The 14,263-nt window shown below is 41.3% G+C and overlaps 1 protein-coding gene across 3 annotated transcripts in view; it reads left to right on the top strand.

The window, feature by feature from the left end:
• Positions 1 to 14,263, top strand: part of CA5B (carbonic anhydrase 5B) — a 52,449-nt gene that overhangs the window by 23,382 nt on the left and 14,804 nt on the right. For 2 of the 3 annotated variants that reach the window (XM_081125653.1, XM_081125654.1), the window contains 2 exons: positions 4,106 to 4,292; positions 11,505 to 11,702. In XM_081125653.1, coding sequence (XP_080981779.1) covers positions 4,106 to 4,292; positions 11,505 to 11,702 — 385 coding nt within the window. Of the gene's footprint in view, positions 1 to 4,068; positions 4,293 to 11,504; positions 11,703 to 14,263 lie in introns of all 3 variants that reach the window. The other variant, XM_081125655.1, reaches the window with a different exon arrangement.

Here is a 14,263-nt window from a genome sequence, read left to right as displayed (position 1 = left end):
GATCTCTCAAATGCAAAGTGCCTTGTCCATCTCTACTCCCACTGTCCAGTTCATTGCTTCATATTCTCCGATTGAATGATTGGAATTTCATTCCAAACTCCACATGCCCAACTCTGAGCTACTGATTTCCCACCCCAAACCTGTTCCACACACTATTGTCCTCATCTCAGTTCATGGAAACTCCATTCTTCCAGTTGCTTAGGCCAAGAGTCTTCCAATCATCCTTGACTCCTCTCTTGCACATCTTACTGGCTGTATTTCCAAATTGTAGGCAACACTCAACCACTTCTTACCACCTCCACTACGACATCGTTAGTTACAGCCCCTGGATTATCCTCAGTGGTCTTCCTGCTTCTTTCCTGCCTTCCACGCCAGTCAGTTTCCAATAGGGCACCCTGAATAATCTCTTAAAAATATAAATCAGATTATGTCCTTCCTCTACTCCAAAAACTTCAGCATGTCCCCATTTTGCTTAGAGCAGTAGTTCCCAATCAGAGGTGATCCCCCTTCTTCAAGGACATCTGCAATATCTGGAGACGGTGTTGATTGTTACAATTGGAAGGAGGGTGCCACTGGCATCTAGTGGGTAGAGACCAGGGATCTCACTCTAAATTCTGCTCTACTTTCCATTGAACATATTTTAATTTAATTGTCTCTACAACTGACTTATGTATTAAATTGGCATTTATTCTCTCCCTCCCCCTACTAAAATGTAAGTTCCACAAGGGTAGAGACTTTATTTTGTTCTCCAATGAACCTAGAATGATGTCTGGCATTTAATAGACATTTGATTGATGTCTTGATGAATGAAAGAATAAAAGAGTGATGGGACTGAATGAAGAATGGTTGAAGCAATCACCTTGTCACTGACTTTCCTGGTTCCACTCTTTGCCCACTCCCATCCATCCTGCACTGTGCTGACAGTCCTCAGGAACCATCAGTGCTTCCTCCTGTACACATAGAATAATTCCTGAAAGCCTTCCAGTCTCTTGGGAATTTATATTCTCTGAATTAATCTCAAATTCCCATCTTTCTCTACCTTCCATTGTGTCCCCTGGACATGTGCTTGGCCAACACCTTAACAAATATTCATAACAGACTTGGGATTATGGGAAGTTCAGATACATTTGGCTTTATTACAAAAAGAAGGATTTTGTTTTTGTCAAAAAACACAAAGTCATCTTTAGAGTCAGTGTCTCCTGCAGTGAGGTCAGCAGTACTTTTAGGAGACAAACGGAAGTTCAGACTTCCAGACCACTATGTGCAGCCCACTACTGGGTGGGCTTTGTGAGGAGGACAACCTAGAAGTTGAGGTTGACATCAGGCCCTTTGGAGCTCTTGTATCCTCCTAGTCCTAGAGAGCCAGTCTGGAAGTAGGCAAGAGACACTTCCTCTGGGTGAAGTGTCATCAGGTGCCAGGCTTGGTGTTGTGCACAGAGAGCACGATTGTAGAATGCAGTCCCCAAGTTATGGCCTCGACCTTGGGGACTGCTCCAACCTGCTGCGCCAGCTCAGCCTTAGCTTAGGGCTTTCCTGATGGCTCTGGAGCTAGACCAAGGATCAGTTACCCAGACTGCTCTGGGCGCCTTGGTAACAGGTCTCAGACCCTCACATGGTCCCTTGTGCAGAGCCAAGAGCAAGCCCACTCATCTTTACAACTCCCTTGGTGGTCAGGCATGCTGTTGACCCTGTCTTATCACAACATTCTCTTTGAAGGACAGTTCCCTTCTGTTGAGTATACCTTGTTCTTGGCATTGGGTTCCCGAAAATCACTAAGTCTCTTTTTAAAAAAACCTAGGTTGTAAACAAGAAGGGAGTCCTTTTCCATACATTTGCCCACCTCCCCCTGACACTGGGATGATTACTGAATAAACCTAAGGTTCTACCTATTTCAACCTCAGTTGTCCTCTCTGGCCTTGGCTCCTACGGCACTCCTGCCTCCCTAACAATGTCTTCATCATTGCTGACATTACGCCTATTCATCTCTCTGTTTTTGTGCCTCCTGTTAAAATAGCCTCTCTCCTAAGACACATGGTTCAGATATCACCCCCTTCTGTAACTTAGAGCCTCTGCCCTCTGTTCTCATTGAATTAAGTCAGGGCTGTCATCACATCTGACTTTGAGTAAGAAATACGTGTTTAATTCTGTTAAGTGAAATAAACCATACTCAGAGGAAAAATATTATATAATGCCTCTTATATGAAGTATGTTGAATAGGCAAATACATAGAGACAGAAAGTAGAAAAGAGGCTGCTGGGGTTTGGGGGTCAGGAGGAATGGGTAGAGTTTATATAGAGGATGATGAAGAAGTTCTGGATATAAATACTGGTGATGGGTGCAGGACATTGTGAATGTATTTAATGCCACTTTAAAAAGTGAAAATGATAAATATTATATATTTTTTACCACAGTAAAAAAAGGTAACTTAAAAACCCCCAGAAGTTGTTTGGTTAGATAGTGTTTGTGGATTGCAAGCGTGTGGGAATGGTGGGAAAACAGGAGTTTTTCATCTTTACCCAGCACAGTGCTTTGGATGAGATGGTTGCTCATTGCTGCTTCAATCTGGGGATAGAAATCAGTAGAAAGAAGAACAGAATTAAGGTACATTTTGATATACCTGCTCCCTCCAAAATTGTTTATATACAAACACACACATAAAAGTACTATGAACAAAAGTGATTTTAACTTGGTTTGAGAATCTCCAACCCCTTTTGTCAGTGAAGACATACTTTAGGTGTCACTGCCCTAAAGACCCCAGGTAGGGAGTCAGGCCTGCAGGTGAGGAGCCTCTATGGGATTGAAAAACTTTCTACCAGTCCCCTTTCATGAGGTATTTAATTCAACTGTGATGAGCACTGTGACCAAGAAGAGGGCCCTGGGCTCACCAAAAGAGGCCCCAGTCTAGGGAGGCTTCTAGGAAGTGACATTGGATAGGGTCATCAAGGGTTGGGTAGGAATTAACTAGGCACTGAGACAGTAAGTGTGGTCCAGGGAAGGAGGAGCATCTACATAAACACTGAGGCTAGAGAGCAACAGCAGTTGGAAAAACCAAAGTCCATGTGGCTGGTGTGCAGAAAGGAGTCAATTGGACATGAGGCTGAGAGGTCAGGAGGGCTAAAGCATCCAGCTGTGCAGCCAAACCACACTCGTTGTTGCTCAAATGGTGACCTGAACAGTTGTCTGAATGCATCTCAAGTAATCACTCTAAGCACTTTGAAATCTATAGTGGAGTGAATGAATAATCAAGAAGAAAAGTTTGTTTGTTTTTCATTTTTGACCTTTGCTTACTTGGTTCAGGGATAGCAGATTTCAGGAAAAGGAGATGAAGCATTGAGTGGGGAGTGGGGAAGAAGCATTCAAAGTTAACGTTACCATAATTTGAGAGCACTTAGTGAATGCCTTGGAAAGCACCCACTTCTGAGACTCAACTGTGAACATGTGAGGGGTAGGGAGGTTATCAGTGCAGCCATTCATGAATATTCAGATTGAATCTACTTGTAGATTAGTTCAGGATTAACCTTCTGCACTTTCCCCATTAACCAAGGGAAAAAGTGTTACACCTAAAATTGTCAGTCACAGGTTATATCTAAGCTTGGATTTCAAAACGACCCATGACTGTTTTGGCAGAATGTGTCTTGGGTTGTTTTTTTGTTTTTCTAAGAAATCCAGATGCAGATTGCTTTTTTTTATTCAAGCTGCCTGGAGGGAGATTTAATCTTTGGTATCTTCTCATATATAAATATCTTGTTGGACAATTTGGGTATCAGGAAGTGTATATCTTTTTTAATTTTAAGAAACTGTACTGTAAACAGTCTATTCATTCTTGTGATTCAAGAGGATTGTTTCTCTGGACCTCTAATATTTGCCAACCCCAAGGGAAAGGCAGGACGCCTGAGTCAGTCATCCAGCCCCTGCCAGTGAGGTGACCAAGGAGTTTGAGGAACAAAAGTAGATAAACTGTTGACTCTCGTTTGGGCCTCTCTCATCCCCACAGTGTGTACTGATAGTCTGGATGTTGTGGTCTGACTTAGAGGATTCCATGTGATCTTCCATCTCTACTGTTTACAGCTTTTCCTCCTGTGTCCTCCTGCCTCTGGGTGATTAGGTTCCTGCAAGTTCTTTGCCAACTCACCAAGACTTCAAGCCAAAGATGGTAGTGATGAGTAACCTGAGGGTCGTCCTTCAAGCCTCTCCATGCAAATCGCTGTGGGGAAGATTCCAGATTCTGAGGTCCCTGCCAGTGAGGCCCTGCAGCCTCTACACCTGCACTTACAAAACCCGGAACCGAGCCTGTGAGTACCCTGCTGCTGGAAGGAGAGCGGGAGGCTTGTTTCATAACGATCACACGTATTAATTAAGGATTTGTGGATAGGATGTCAGTGGCTTTCCAGAGTGGGTCTAGATGCCTTAAGAACTGTGAGAATTTACTAGTTGTTTCTCTATCTGTCCTCTAAAAGAAATGTGGAAACTTCTTTTTGTTCCAGCTTTACTGAGTTATAATTGACACACGACACGTGTAAGTCTAAGGTGTACCCCGTGGTGATTTGATACACGTGTATGTTGCAAAATGACTACCACAGTAAGGCTTGGAAAGCCCTTTTCTTGACCAGTTTTAACATGTTAAAATGATGTCATGCAGAAATAGGACAAGGGAGATATCCCAGTTCCAAATACTTTGGAACCAGTTTTTTATTGTTTCTTGTTAGCAATTGTCTTTTCATTATGGTTGATCCACAGACTGAATGATTTCTGTGGATCTGAACATTCTGGAAGATGCATGTTAAATGTTTGCCAGCAGTTCAGAACAGTAGCATCACACTCTGGAATACTCTTTCCTGAGTTCCATACTGTAGTTACTTCTGGCTGAGCAACTTGTCAAGTGTGTGTTCTGCTGTAAACAGTCTTGAGGAGCAGGTCTTCACTGTAACCTCTCGCATGTCATGCCCCTGCTTTATGGCCAGTTACCATCCACGTCTCTATGGGGCAGGATTCTCTACTGTGGCACCACCGACGGGGTGGATCATTCTGTGTTGTGAGGGACTGTCCAGTGCACTGTAGGGTGTTGGATGGAATCCCTGACCTCTACCCAATAGATGCCTGCAATATCCCCTCTGAGCTGCAATAACCAAAAATGTGTGCACACATTACCAAATGAGCCTGGGGGACAGGATTGTCCTGGTTAAGAACCGTTGAGATGATGGGAGAGGATAACTTGTGTATCTGTGGAGAGATGGGTTGGAGTTTGTGGAGAGATGAAATGAATAAGTATATCATTGAAGAGGAATTTTTCATTATTTTAAAGGGGTTGACTCAGAGTTTTCAAATGTTAGCTTGCTTCTAGGTCTGGGTTTTTCTACTTTTTCTCTTTGGATTTAGTCTCTTTTGACCCCATTTGCACATAATAAAAAAATAGGTAAGAAAGGAATGCTTATAAATTAGGAATGCGAATCTAGCTAAACCCAAGGACTTGAAACTGCTCCATAAAGATATTTTTATTGAGAATGTATTTTGTTTCCTCCCACATTGGCCATGTTCTCATTAAAATGAACTGCCCAGAGTTTAATACAGTTCTGGTTGCTGGGTGTGGCTTCCTACCAGCAGGCCCACATCCTACCCAGACTGGCATATTCTCAACACTGGCACTGTGAGGCTTAAAGTGGAAAAAAAAAGTTATTTATCTAGTTTATAAATTTTTACTTTTGTAACAGAAAGTTGAAAGGCATAAGTTCATAACACTGTCTGGTAGTTTAAAAATGTGAGCCACAAAAACAAGCTATGTAGGCAATTCTATATTTTCTAATAATCACACTTAAAAGTGTATGTCTGTTACATCTCAGTGAAACTGGAGGGAGTAAATTTTGTTCATTTGTGAAATTCTACTAATATAGAAAATATAGGTGAAGTATAGTATATAGGTGAAATTAATTTTACTAATGTATTTTATTTACCCCAATATTTCTAAAATATCATTTTAAAGTAAGGTGAATGTAAGAATTATAAATGAAGTATTTTACTTTCTTTGTTTTATACTGTCTTCAAAGTTCCTCAATGTTTTACAATTACAGCACATTTCAATTTAAACTTATCACACTGGGCAAGGGGGTACCATGTTAGACAGTGCAGGTACAGAGAGCAGTTGCCTAGGAGTAACAGCAGATGAGACGACATTTAATGTAATGTGGGGCTGTCAGGGAAGGGGCTTGAACTGACCTTGAGAGCCAGTAGGATTTTCAGGAATGAAAAAGAAACAGGAAGATGTGATCATGTGAACACAGGAGGTTTTCTGGGTATACCTGCTTGTCTCGTTGGAGAGACTGTGAGCGAGAGGTAAGGTTACAGAGCCTTGGTGTCAACTTGTTTGGTTTTCTCTATCAGTAAAATAAGCATTAAGTGCCTCCTTTGTGCCTGGTACCAAGTTCAGCCCTGGACCTGTGGAAAAAGTACAGGACTCAGGCCCTAGGACTTAGAGTTGACACAAGCCCCTTGAGCAGATAAAGTAAAGGCACATTGCATGAGACATAGTAAGGTGCTAAACGGCGTGAGAGTGAAGGCAGTGTGAGTTCAGCACAGGGAAAGGTCAGAGTGGTTGGAGAAAATGTCAAGAGCAGAGTTTGGGAAGATGGAGTAGAGGGGAGTGACAGGAGGTAAAGCAACCAAGAGACATGTTATGAAGTCTGGGCTGTAGAGAGCTGAACTAGGCTGCTCGTCATGGGCGAGGTGAGAAAGAGATAAACCTAAAAGATTTTTAAAGAAAAAAATAATGTGGTCAGTAGGGTAATATGAAATAAAGATAAAAGGGGAATGAAACCTCCCCAGTGATGGTCTTTATTCTATTCCTGCAGTCCACAGGCGATTGAAAGTCAGCTCAGTCTGGTTTACAGAGTGGCGGGGAGACAGATAATTACACGCATATGTATAAAGGAAAAATTATTTTCATTCTACCCTTCTGAATTCTTGGCTAAGCCCCTCCCCATAATAAAGGACAGACTAATCAAAGAAAAACAAACAGAATTTTTAAAACATGGATACCAGGCCAAAAGGGGGGCGGGGAAGGATTTTAGGAACAAGTTAACATACAAAGTGGTTTTACATAAAACATCAATTGTCTTATATATTTTGATAAGCAGCAGGACCAGCTTCATTTGTAACATAGTTTGTGGCACTGGAAAAAAAGGATTCTGTGATTGTTTAAGTGAATTATGTTATAAATACAAAGAGAAAAAAAATACTTAAAAACATATTCTCTAAAAAACAAAATAACATGGATACCTCCTGTACACATAGGAGAGACCCAGGAAAACTGAGTAACTACTGGAAATGGCCCAAGATACCACCTTGCCCAGACCAAATTCTCTCAGTCTTCTCCACAGACTCGGGGTGTTTATAGTCTAAATGTCCCCTTTTCATAGTTGTTTCCTTATATGCTCCTATGGATAAGCCACTGTTGCAACCCTCAGCAGCTGAGCTACTGAGTGGTTATCAATGAGAACAGATGAGATGACATCCTGACACAGTTTATGTCACTCATATCAAAACAACCTCTAAAAACAACTTCATTCTTAGATCCAAACAACTTCAATTTTTGTCATAAACAAGATTTTAAATCCTGTCAAACTGATACACAACAAGTGTGAATTCTCAAGTCCCCAGCCACAAGTCTGAATATCTCAGAGGTGTTTCTAGAAGTTTAAAAACAACACACAATCAAATACAGCTTTTTATCCCAACAGTAGCAGTTCAATACTAAAATTAAAGGGCGTATGTCAGATAAGGCACTACAAGACAACAAAAAGGGTGGAAGATATGGCTCTTGCCTGCAAGGAATTTGCATTCTAATCCAATTATAATATGAATATATTGTACCAATTCATATACATTTTCCATTTTAGATTTCTGAAAGTTCTTGTTCTTCAAGTTTTTTTGTATTAAGGGAGAAAACCCAGAACATTGGTTTCAGACCTCTCTAGAGATGAGAGTACTGCATTATATGAATAAATTAGAAAGACAAAAAAGAATACTCTGAGTTTGCCTTTGCTTTTAGCTCTAGACCAAGATTTCTCTACTTTGGCATTGCTGACATCTGGGGCCAGGTAATCTGTGCATTATGTGATGTTTAGCTACATTCCTGGCCTCCACCCACTAGATGTCAGTAGCACCACCCTCCTCCAGTTATAACAACCAAAATTGTATCTGGACATTGCCAGATGTCCCCTTGGGGCAGAGTTCTGTTGAGAACTACTGGCCTAGAAACTGCCTGGAGAGCGTTATGTCTATACTGCTGGAGCACCATTGCCCAAAAAGACAAGGTTAAGATCTTACACTTCCAGCTTTGGGCAGCTACCTCAGAAAGAAGAATGTTGCCTATGTAAGACTAAATCAGAGGCAATTTCTGGTTTTTGTTGTTTTGCTTTTTAATGAAAAGAGGAGTGTCAGGGACCCTGTTATACACAGGGAAATTTGACTGGATAGCAGCTGCCTTGTCACTTTCTCAAATCCTTAGACTCATTCGTAGCTGTGGGGTGAAGTGCAGAGGGTCATTAGTAACGATTTCTCTCAATTCATATTTCTTTTAGTTTTCCTGTTGATTTTGGTTCTACCTACCCATGGTGCCTCTAAAGGGCAGAGAGCTATAACACCCCCAATTATATATGTGGCTTCAATCCATCTTGCATTGAAGTCTGAGCAGGTCTGTCTGTGTTATCAGGAAGTCTTCTGAGATTTATCAGGGACTTGCCACAATGACTGTTACCAAACTGAAGGGGTTCATTTGCCTACATGCATCAAAGCCCAATAAAACATGAACAAGAGTTTGCAGCAAAGAAAGTAAAGGTTTATTTAAGGAAATGGCACCAAGCCTGGAGACACAGGTGAGCTAATGCTCAAAGACCTGGTTCCCTGATGGCCTGCATGAGGACAGATTGTAGAAGGCAGAGGTGGGGAATGTCCAGCCCTCAGGCCATATACGGCCCTCGAAATCATTTGGTCTGGCCCTGCCAAGGCAACCACAGTTCCAGCCACATTAGGGGTGAGTTAATTAAATGTTTGACCAAATATAGCAGGCTAATTTTTAAGTTGATAATTTTGTATGGCCCTCGAATGATGTTATAAATATCCAAATGGCCCTTGGCAGAAAAAAGGTTCCCCACCCCTGGTATACAGGAACAATTATTAATCATGATGACTAAGGGAACTGGAGTTGTGGGCTCTGCTTACTAGTTGGGGCCAGGATAGGGAGTAGTGATCATTGTATCAGGTCCTGATGTCAGTCATGGTGTCATTCTGTCCAGTTTTATGAGAGTGTGGTCAGTAAGGACATTATGCTTTCATGGATCTGGGGCTGAACATAACTGAAGACAAGATGTTATCTTCAGTTTGAAACTGTTCCCTTGATCAACAGACCTGAGATTTTGTTCCTAAGACCATATGATGCTAACCAGAACGTGATGCTCTAAGGGCTTAATGATTAAGGGAGTGGGTGTGCAGTGTATCATGGTGCTATTAGACTGCACAGAGCTAGCTTGAATTAAGGAAAAAGTCGTATTAAAGAAGTGAAGTTCCTGTGCAGTTACAAAACCTGGTGCTTGAATCTTTGGTAGAAAAATCAGCCTCAGTGATGTTTCAGTGCCCACGTGGGACAAACTGTGTATGTACACTTAATGTATAATGTCCATAGCTATTCATGTTACAAACAGAACTCCAAGAACCTTAGCAATGGTATAAGAACCCAGGTTTTGCAGAATGGCAGCCTAATCCTCAAAGCTTGCTTATATAAGAGGTGAACTCAGCATATACACTTATAAATAGGACCATATAGTTCCTCCAGTGGGATTTATCTCTCTCTGCTTCTCTTTGCTGTGACTCAAGAAGTATTTGAGTCTGTCCTTAAGGGCTTAAATATCTCTCTGCCCTCCATTTTCTTCTTTCTTCTGTATGATATGACAGTGTAGAAGAGGAAAAATAATTTTTACTCTACCCTTTTAGGTTCAGGCAGAGACCCACCCCCCTCCCATAATAAAAGACAGATCAACAGGAGAAAAAACAAACAGAAGTTGAACAACGTGGATACCTCCTGTATCCATGGGAGAGACTCAAGAAAACTGAGTAACTCCCCCAAATGGCCCAAGCCACCACCTTAAATACTGTCTTCAGCTCAAGACAAAAGAAGATGGGGCGGGGGTCTAGTGTGGGAGGTTATCAGGCAAAGCACAGTAAACAAGGGCAAGGTGGTTATGTCGATTTAGGTCAGTGCCTTCTCCAGCGATGAGAGTCTCTACAGATTTAGTCTTCTTTCAGGTACGAAAGGGGAGACACCCTTACAAATGGAGATTCCCTTACAAATGTAAATGTCTCTTACAAGATGGGAACTTTTACTGGGTTTTCAGAGCTTCTCATGTGTCAGCTGTTTCTTAAAAATATTTAGCCTAAAATAATCCTTATGCCAAAGAGATATTAGGGTGACTCACTCTGCTGTCCATCAACAAGGCCCCCAAACCTTGAACATCTTATATATCTCAAACTAAGAAGTTACTCCTTTTCTTCCCAGAATCATCAGTATTTTTCTTAATTTTTCTAAAACGCTAGAGTGTACTCCAGTGTCAGCTGGAAGCCTATAATATTACACTATGTGTAAGGATTCAAGAAATCTTCAAAACAGCAAGCAAAATTATAGGCTGCATGATGCAAGTCTTTATTTCTACTAGCCAACCAATTAAAACCTTAATGGTTGATTGAACATTTGCTTTCCAAAAATTCTTTCTCCTCTTTCCCCATTTATTTTGTTGAAAATATGTGCGTTATTGAAATTTTCATTAATATGTCCCTGTTTTTAAAACTAGTTTAGCAGTCTGTTCTCTGTATCTATGAATCTCTTTCTATTTTGTAAGCAAAACAACAGTAACAACAAAAAAATCCTCCTAGACACTGACAACAGCATGGTGATTATCAGAGGGAAAGGGGGTGGGGAGGTAGAAGAGGGGAAACGGGGGATAAATGGTGATGGAGGGAGACTTGACCTGGGGTGGTGAACACACAATACAATATACAGATGATGTGTTATAGAATTGTACACCTGAAACCTATGTAATTTTATTAACCAATGTCACCCCAATAAATTCAATAAAAATAAATAAATAAAAATACAATGGGCATGCCTCCCCTGCAAAAAAACTAGTTTAGCAGGTGGGGCTCAGGAAATTATCAATCCTAATCTCCATGCATTTTTCCTGTTATCATAAGACGGTCGCACTTGGTTAGGTGAAATTAGAAGGTTGACTGAGAGGCTTCAGTTTGACAAGACATCAGAGGCTGCTCCTCTGCAAAGGGCTTCCTCTGACCTGCCCATGTCTGTGTCCCGTGCTTTAGTCAGTCCATGAAGTCCCTAACTGGCTAAGTCCCGAGACTTCTAGTTTCCAGTAGCCTTTGCAGGCTCTCCACAAATAGAACTGCCTGATGCGTGATCCCAGATAAGGGACATCTGATGGCAGTCCCGATGTGCTTTCTCCTAGTGCATCCACTCTGGGAGAGAATGGACCTGGTCCCAGGGGGTGAGCGCCAGTCGCCCATCAATATCCGGTGGAGAGACAGTGTCTATGATCCTGACTTAAAACCGCTCACCATCTCTTATGACCCGACCACCTGCCTACACATCTGGAATAATGGGTACTCTTTCCTCGTGGAATTTGAAGATTCTACAGATAAATCAGGTGAGAGCCAAACTGGTAGTCTCATCTGGAGTTAGAGGCACAGTTTCATGTTGGCACAAGCTATATCACACTGTCTCCATGGGAGCACGGAGCTCTTTCGTTAGCAATATGGGACTCAGTGGATTTACTTTTTCAATGTATGGAAATAGTCCCTTCTAGTTTTTATGCTCATTTTCTTCTAGTATGGGTAGTATTTTAATTACTAAATAAGCATATGTCTAAGTATAGATTCATAATTGATATAGAAGATAGGGTGTGAAATTAAAGCTGTGTCCAAAATTTATTTTGTGTGTGCTTATGAATGTGTACTAATTTTCTTTGCTTGCTGACTTTACAAGATACTTTTATGTGAATAGCAATACTGTTTAATCAGATTTAACTTATCAGATTTTAATGCCTTTGTAATGGTGAAAGGAATATTCATGTGTGCATGCGATTTTAGTCTTCATATTAGAAAAATGGAAACTCACCTTCTGTTAATTTTAATTAAGCAATGTTACCTAATTTAAAAGAAACACAATTTTAAAAGATTTTAAAATTCAGACATTATATTGCATTTGAATATTTTTTTCCTTAGCCAGATATAAACTAATCTGAATGATTTCAAAGTTTACCTGAAACTTGAGAATGTGACGAATTCTATATAGGTTTCATTTTTTGTTTTGTTTTCAAGCTGAATTTGATGGTCTCAAATAGTCCTAAATATATTGAAATAGTGGGTCGAGGCCAGGCATGCTGCTAAAGATCCTACAATAGACAAGACAATGTTCATGAAGAGTTATCCAGCTTCAAATATCAGTAGAGCTGAGATGGAGAAATCCTGATCTAAAGGAAATTAATTTCCTCTTATGGTTATGAGGAAATGAGTCTGTGGAAGTGCTCATAAATGAAGAAAAAGTGTAACTTAAAACACAAATATAGGTGTTCACTCCTGTGTTTATCCTGGCTCTAGGATTCTCAACCGTATCTTGTTTTTCCTTGCATTTTCCTAGTGATGCTCTGATGCCTAGACTTGGTCCTCTAACCCAACTGCAGGCAGATTGATCCTGCAGCGGGGTTCCCCTCTCTCTGGTTCTCTTCCCTCTGACATACTTCTCTGCTGTGATTCAGAAAGTTTTCGAGTCTGTCCTTCAGGGCTTAGGTCTCCCTATGTTATCCCCCATTTTCTTCTTTCTCCTCTATGGTATTGCTTGATCCCAAAACCCTCATTTATATTTCTGAAACTAGAAATTACTTATTTACATTTCTCAAACTAGGAAATACTCCTTTTTCTCCAGGTTCATCAGTGTCTTTCTTAATTTTTCTAAACCCTAGAGCATGCCCCCATTTCAGCTGGAAGCCTATAATATTACATTTTGTATAAGGATTTCAGAAGTCTTTATAACAGCAAGCTAAAGTCCTGTGTTCCAGATGACCATTTTGTGCTATGGTGAGCTCTACTTCTCTGCCTTAGAGCTCTACCATTACTCCTGCCAGAGCCAGAGTAATGGACAGACCCAATCTCCAGAACACCAGCTCTCGTACGTTCACTCTAGATGCATAGCAGTCCTTCAGTTAATTAGTATCAGTCCCAGCTAGGTCCTTGGCAACCTTCTTCCTTCTGAGAGTTATTGGTGGGGTGCTCTCTGTGTCCCCACCTGTCATTAGTGCAGGCAGGCTTCTCGGGGTGCCATGGGAATAACAATATCCTGATGCCCCCACAGGAAGATGAGGTATTGTGGAAAGCTTTATTGATGAGGTGATATTAAGGGGTTTCCGTTCCAAGGTCCCATCTCCCTCCAGTCCGCCATGGAAAAAGTCCCATTTTGTCTTCAGCAGAGCTAAGATCAAAGCCATTGCCCAGCGTTTCTGCTCCATATTTGTACAGTCCAGTACAGCATCAGGCTAGCTAAGCTTGTGTTCCCAGCTGCAGTCCATTGCATGTGGGGCTGGCCATGCGGCTTCTAGGCCCCCATGGCTATGGAGGCACCCAGTGTGTGTGGGCCACGGAGTAAGCGAGAAACAGGAGCGCAAGTGGCAAGAGGAACAAGAGAGAATTATTTGTCTGGGGGATTTTACCCTTCCAAGATTTTGCATGCTTGCAGTGGATCCAGCCCATAGCCAATTATCACTGTTCCCAGGTTAGACTGAGAGGCAAACACCTTCCGTACATCACCCCGACTTCACTGTGTGTGCACCTGTCTTACCCTTTGTTGAATCCCTTCCCCCAGTGGTCTGCAGGGAATGCACTGGTGGTTCCCTGGGGAGTGTGAAGCTGTAGCTCCCTGGTGAAGCTGCCCAGATGACCATGCTTATAATGTCTGGCCTTCCCTTTGCTTTCTTCCTATTATTAATATTAATAAACTAGGTAGTTACGACAGTAACATTAGGAACCTAAATGGTGATCAGCCTTCTAATGACCTTGACAGTCTAGGGACTATTGCCAATATATTATTGCTTTATTGAGTTAAAAATCTTAGGAAGTTGTTTAATGAATTTCTTAATCAAGTGAGTTAATCCCAAGTTCATTCAAGGCAAATAGCTTTTTGTTATATTTTTTAGTCATGCTTTTCTCATTTGAA

Source organism: Miniopterus schreibersii (genome assembly GCF_964146895.1).
Source record: "Miniopterus schreibersii genome assembly, chromosome: X".
Lineage (NCBI taxonomy): Eukaryota > Metazoa > Chordata > Mammalia > Chiroptera > Miniopteridae > Miniopterus > Miniopterus schreibersii.
The sequence above is the reverse complement of the archived record's forward strand: the minus strand, read 5'-3'. Positions and strand labels throughout refer to the sequence as shown.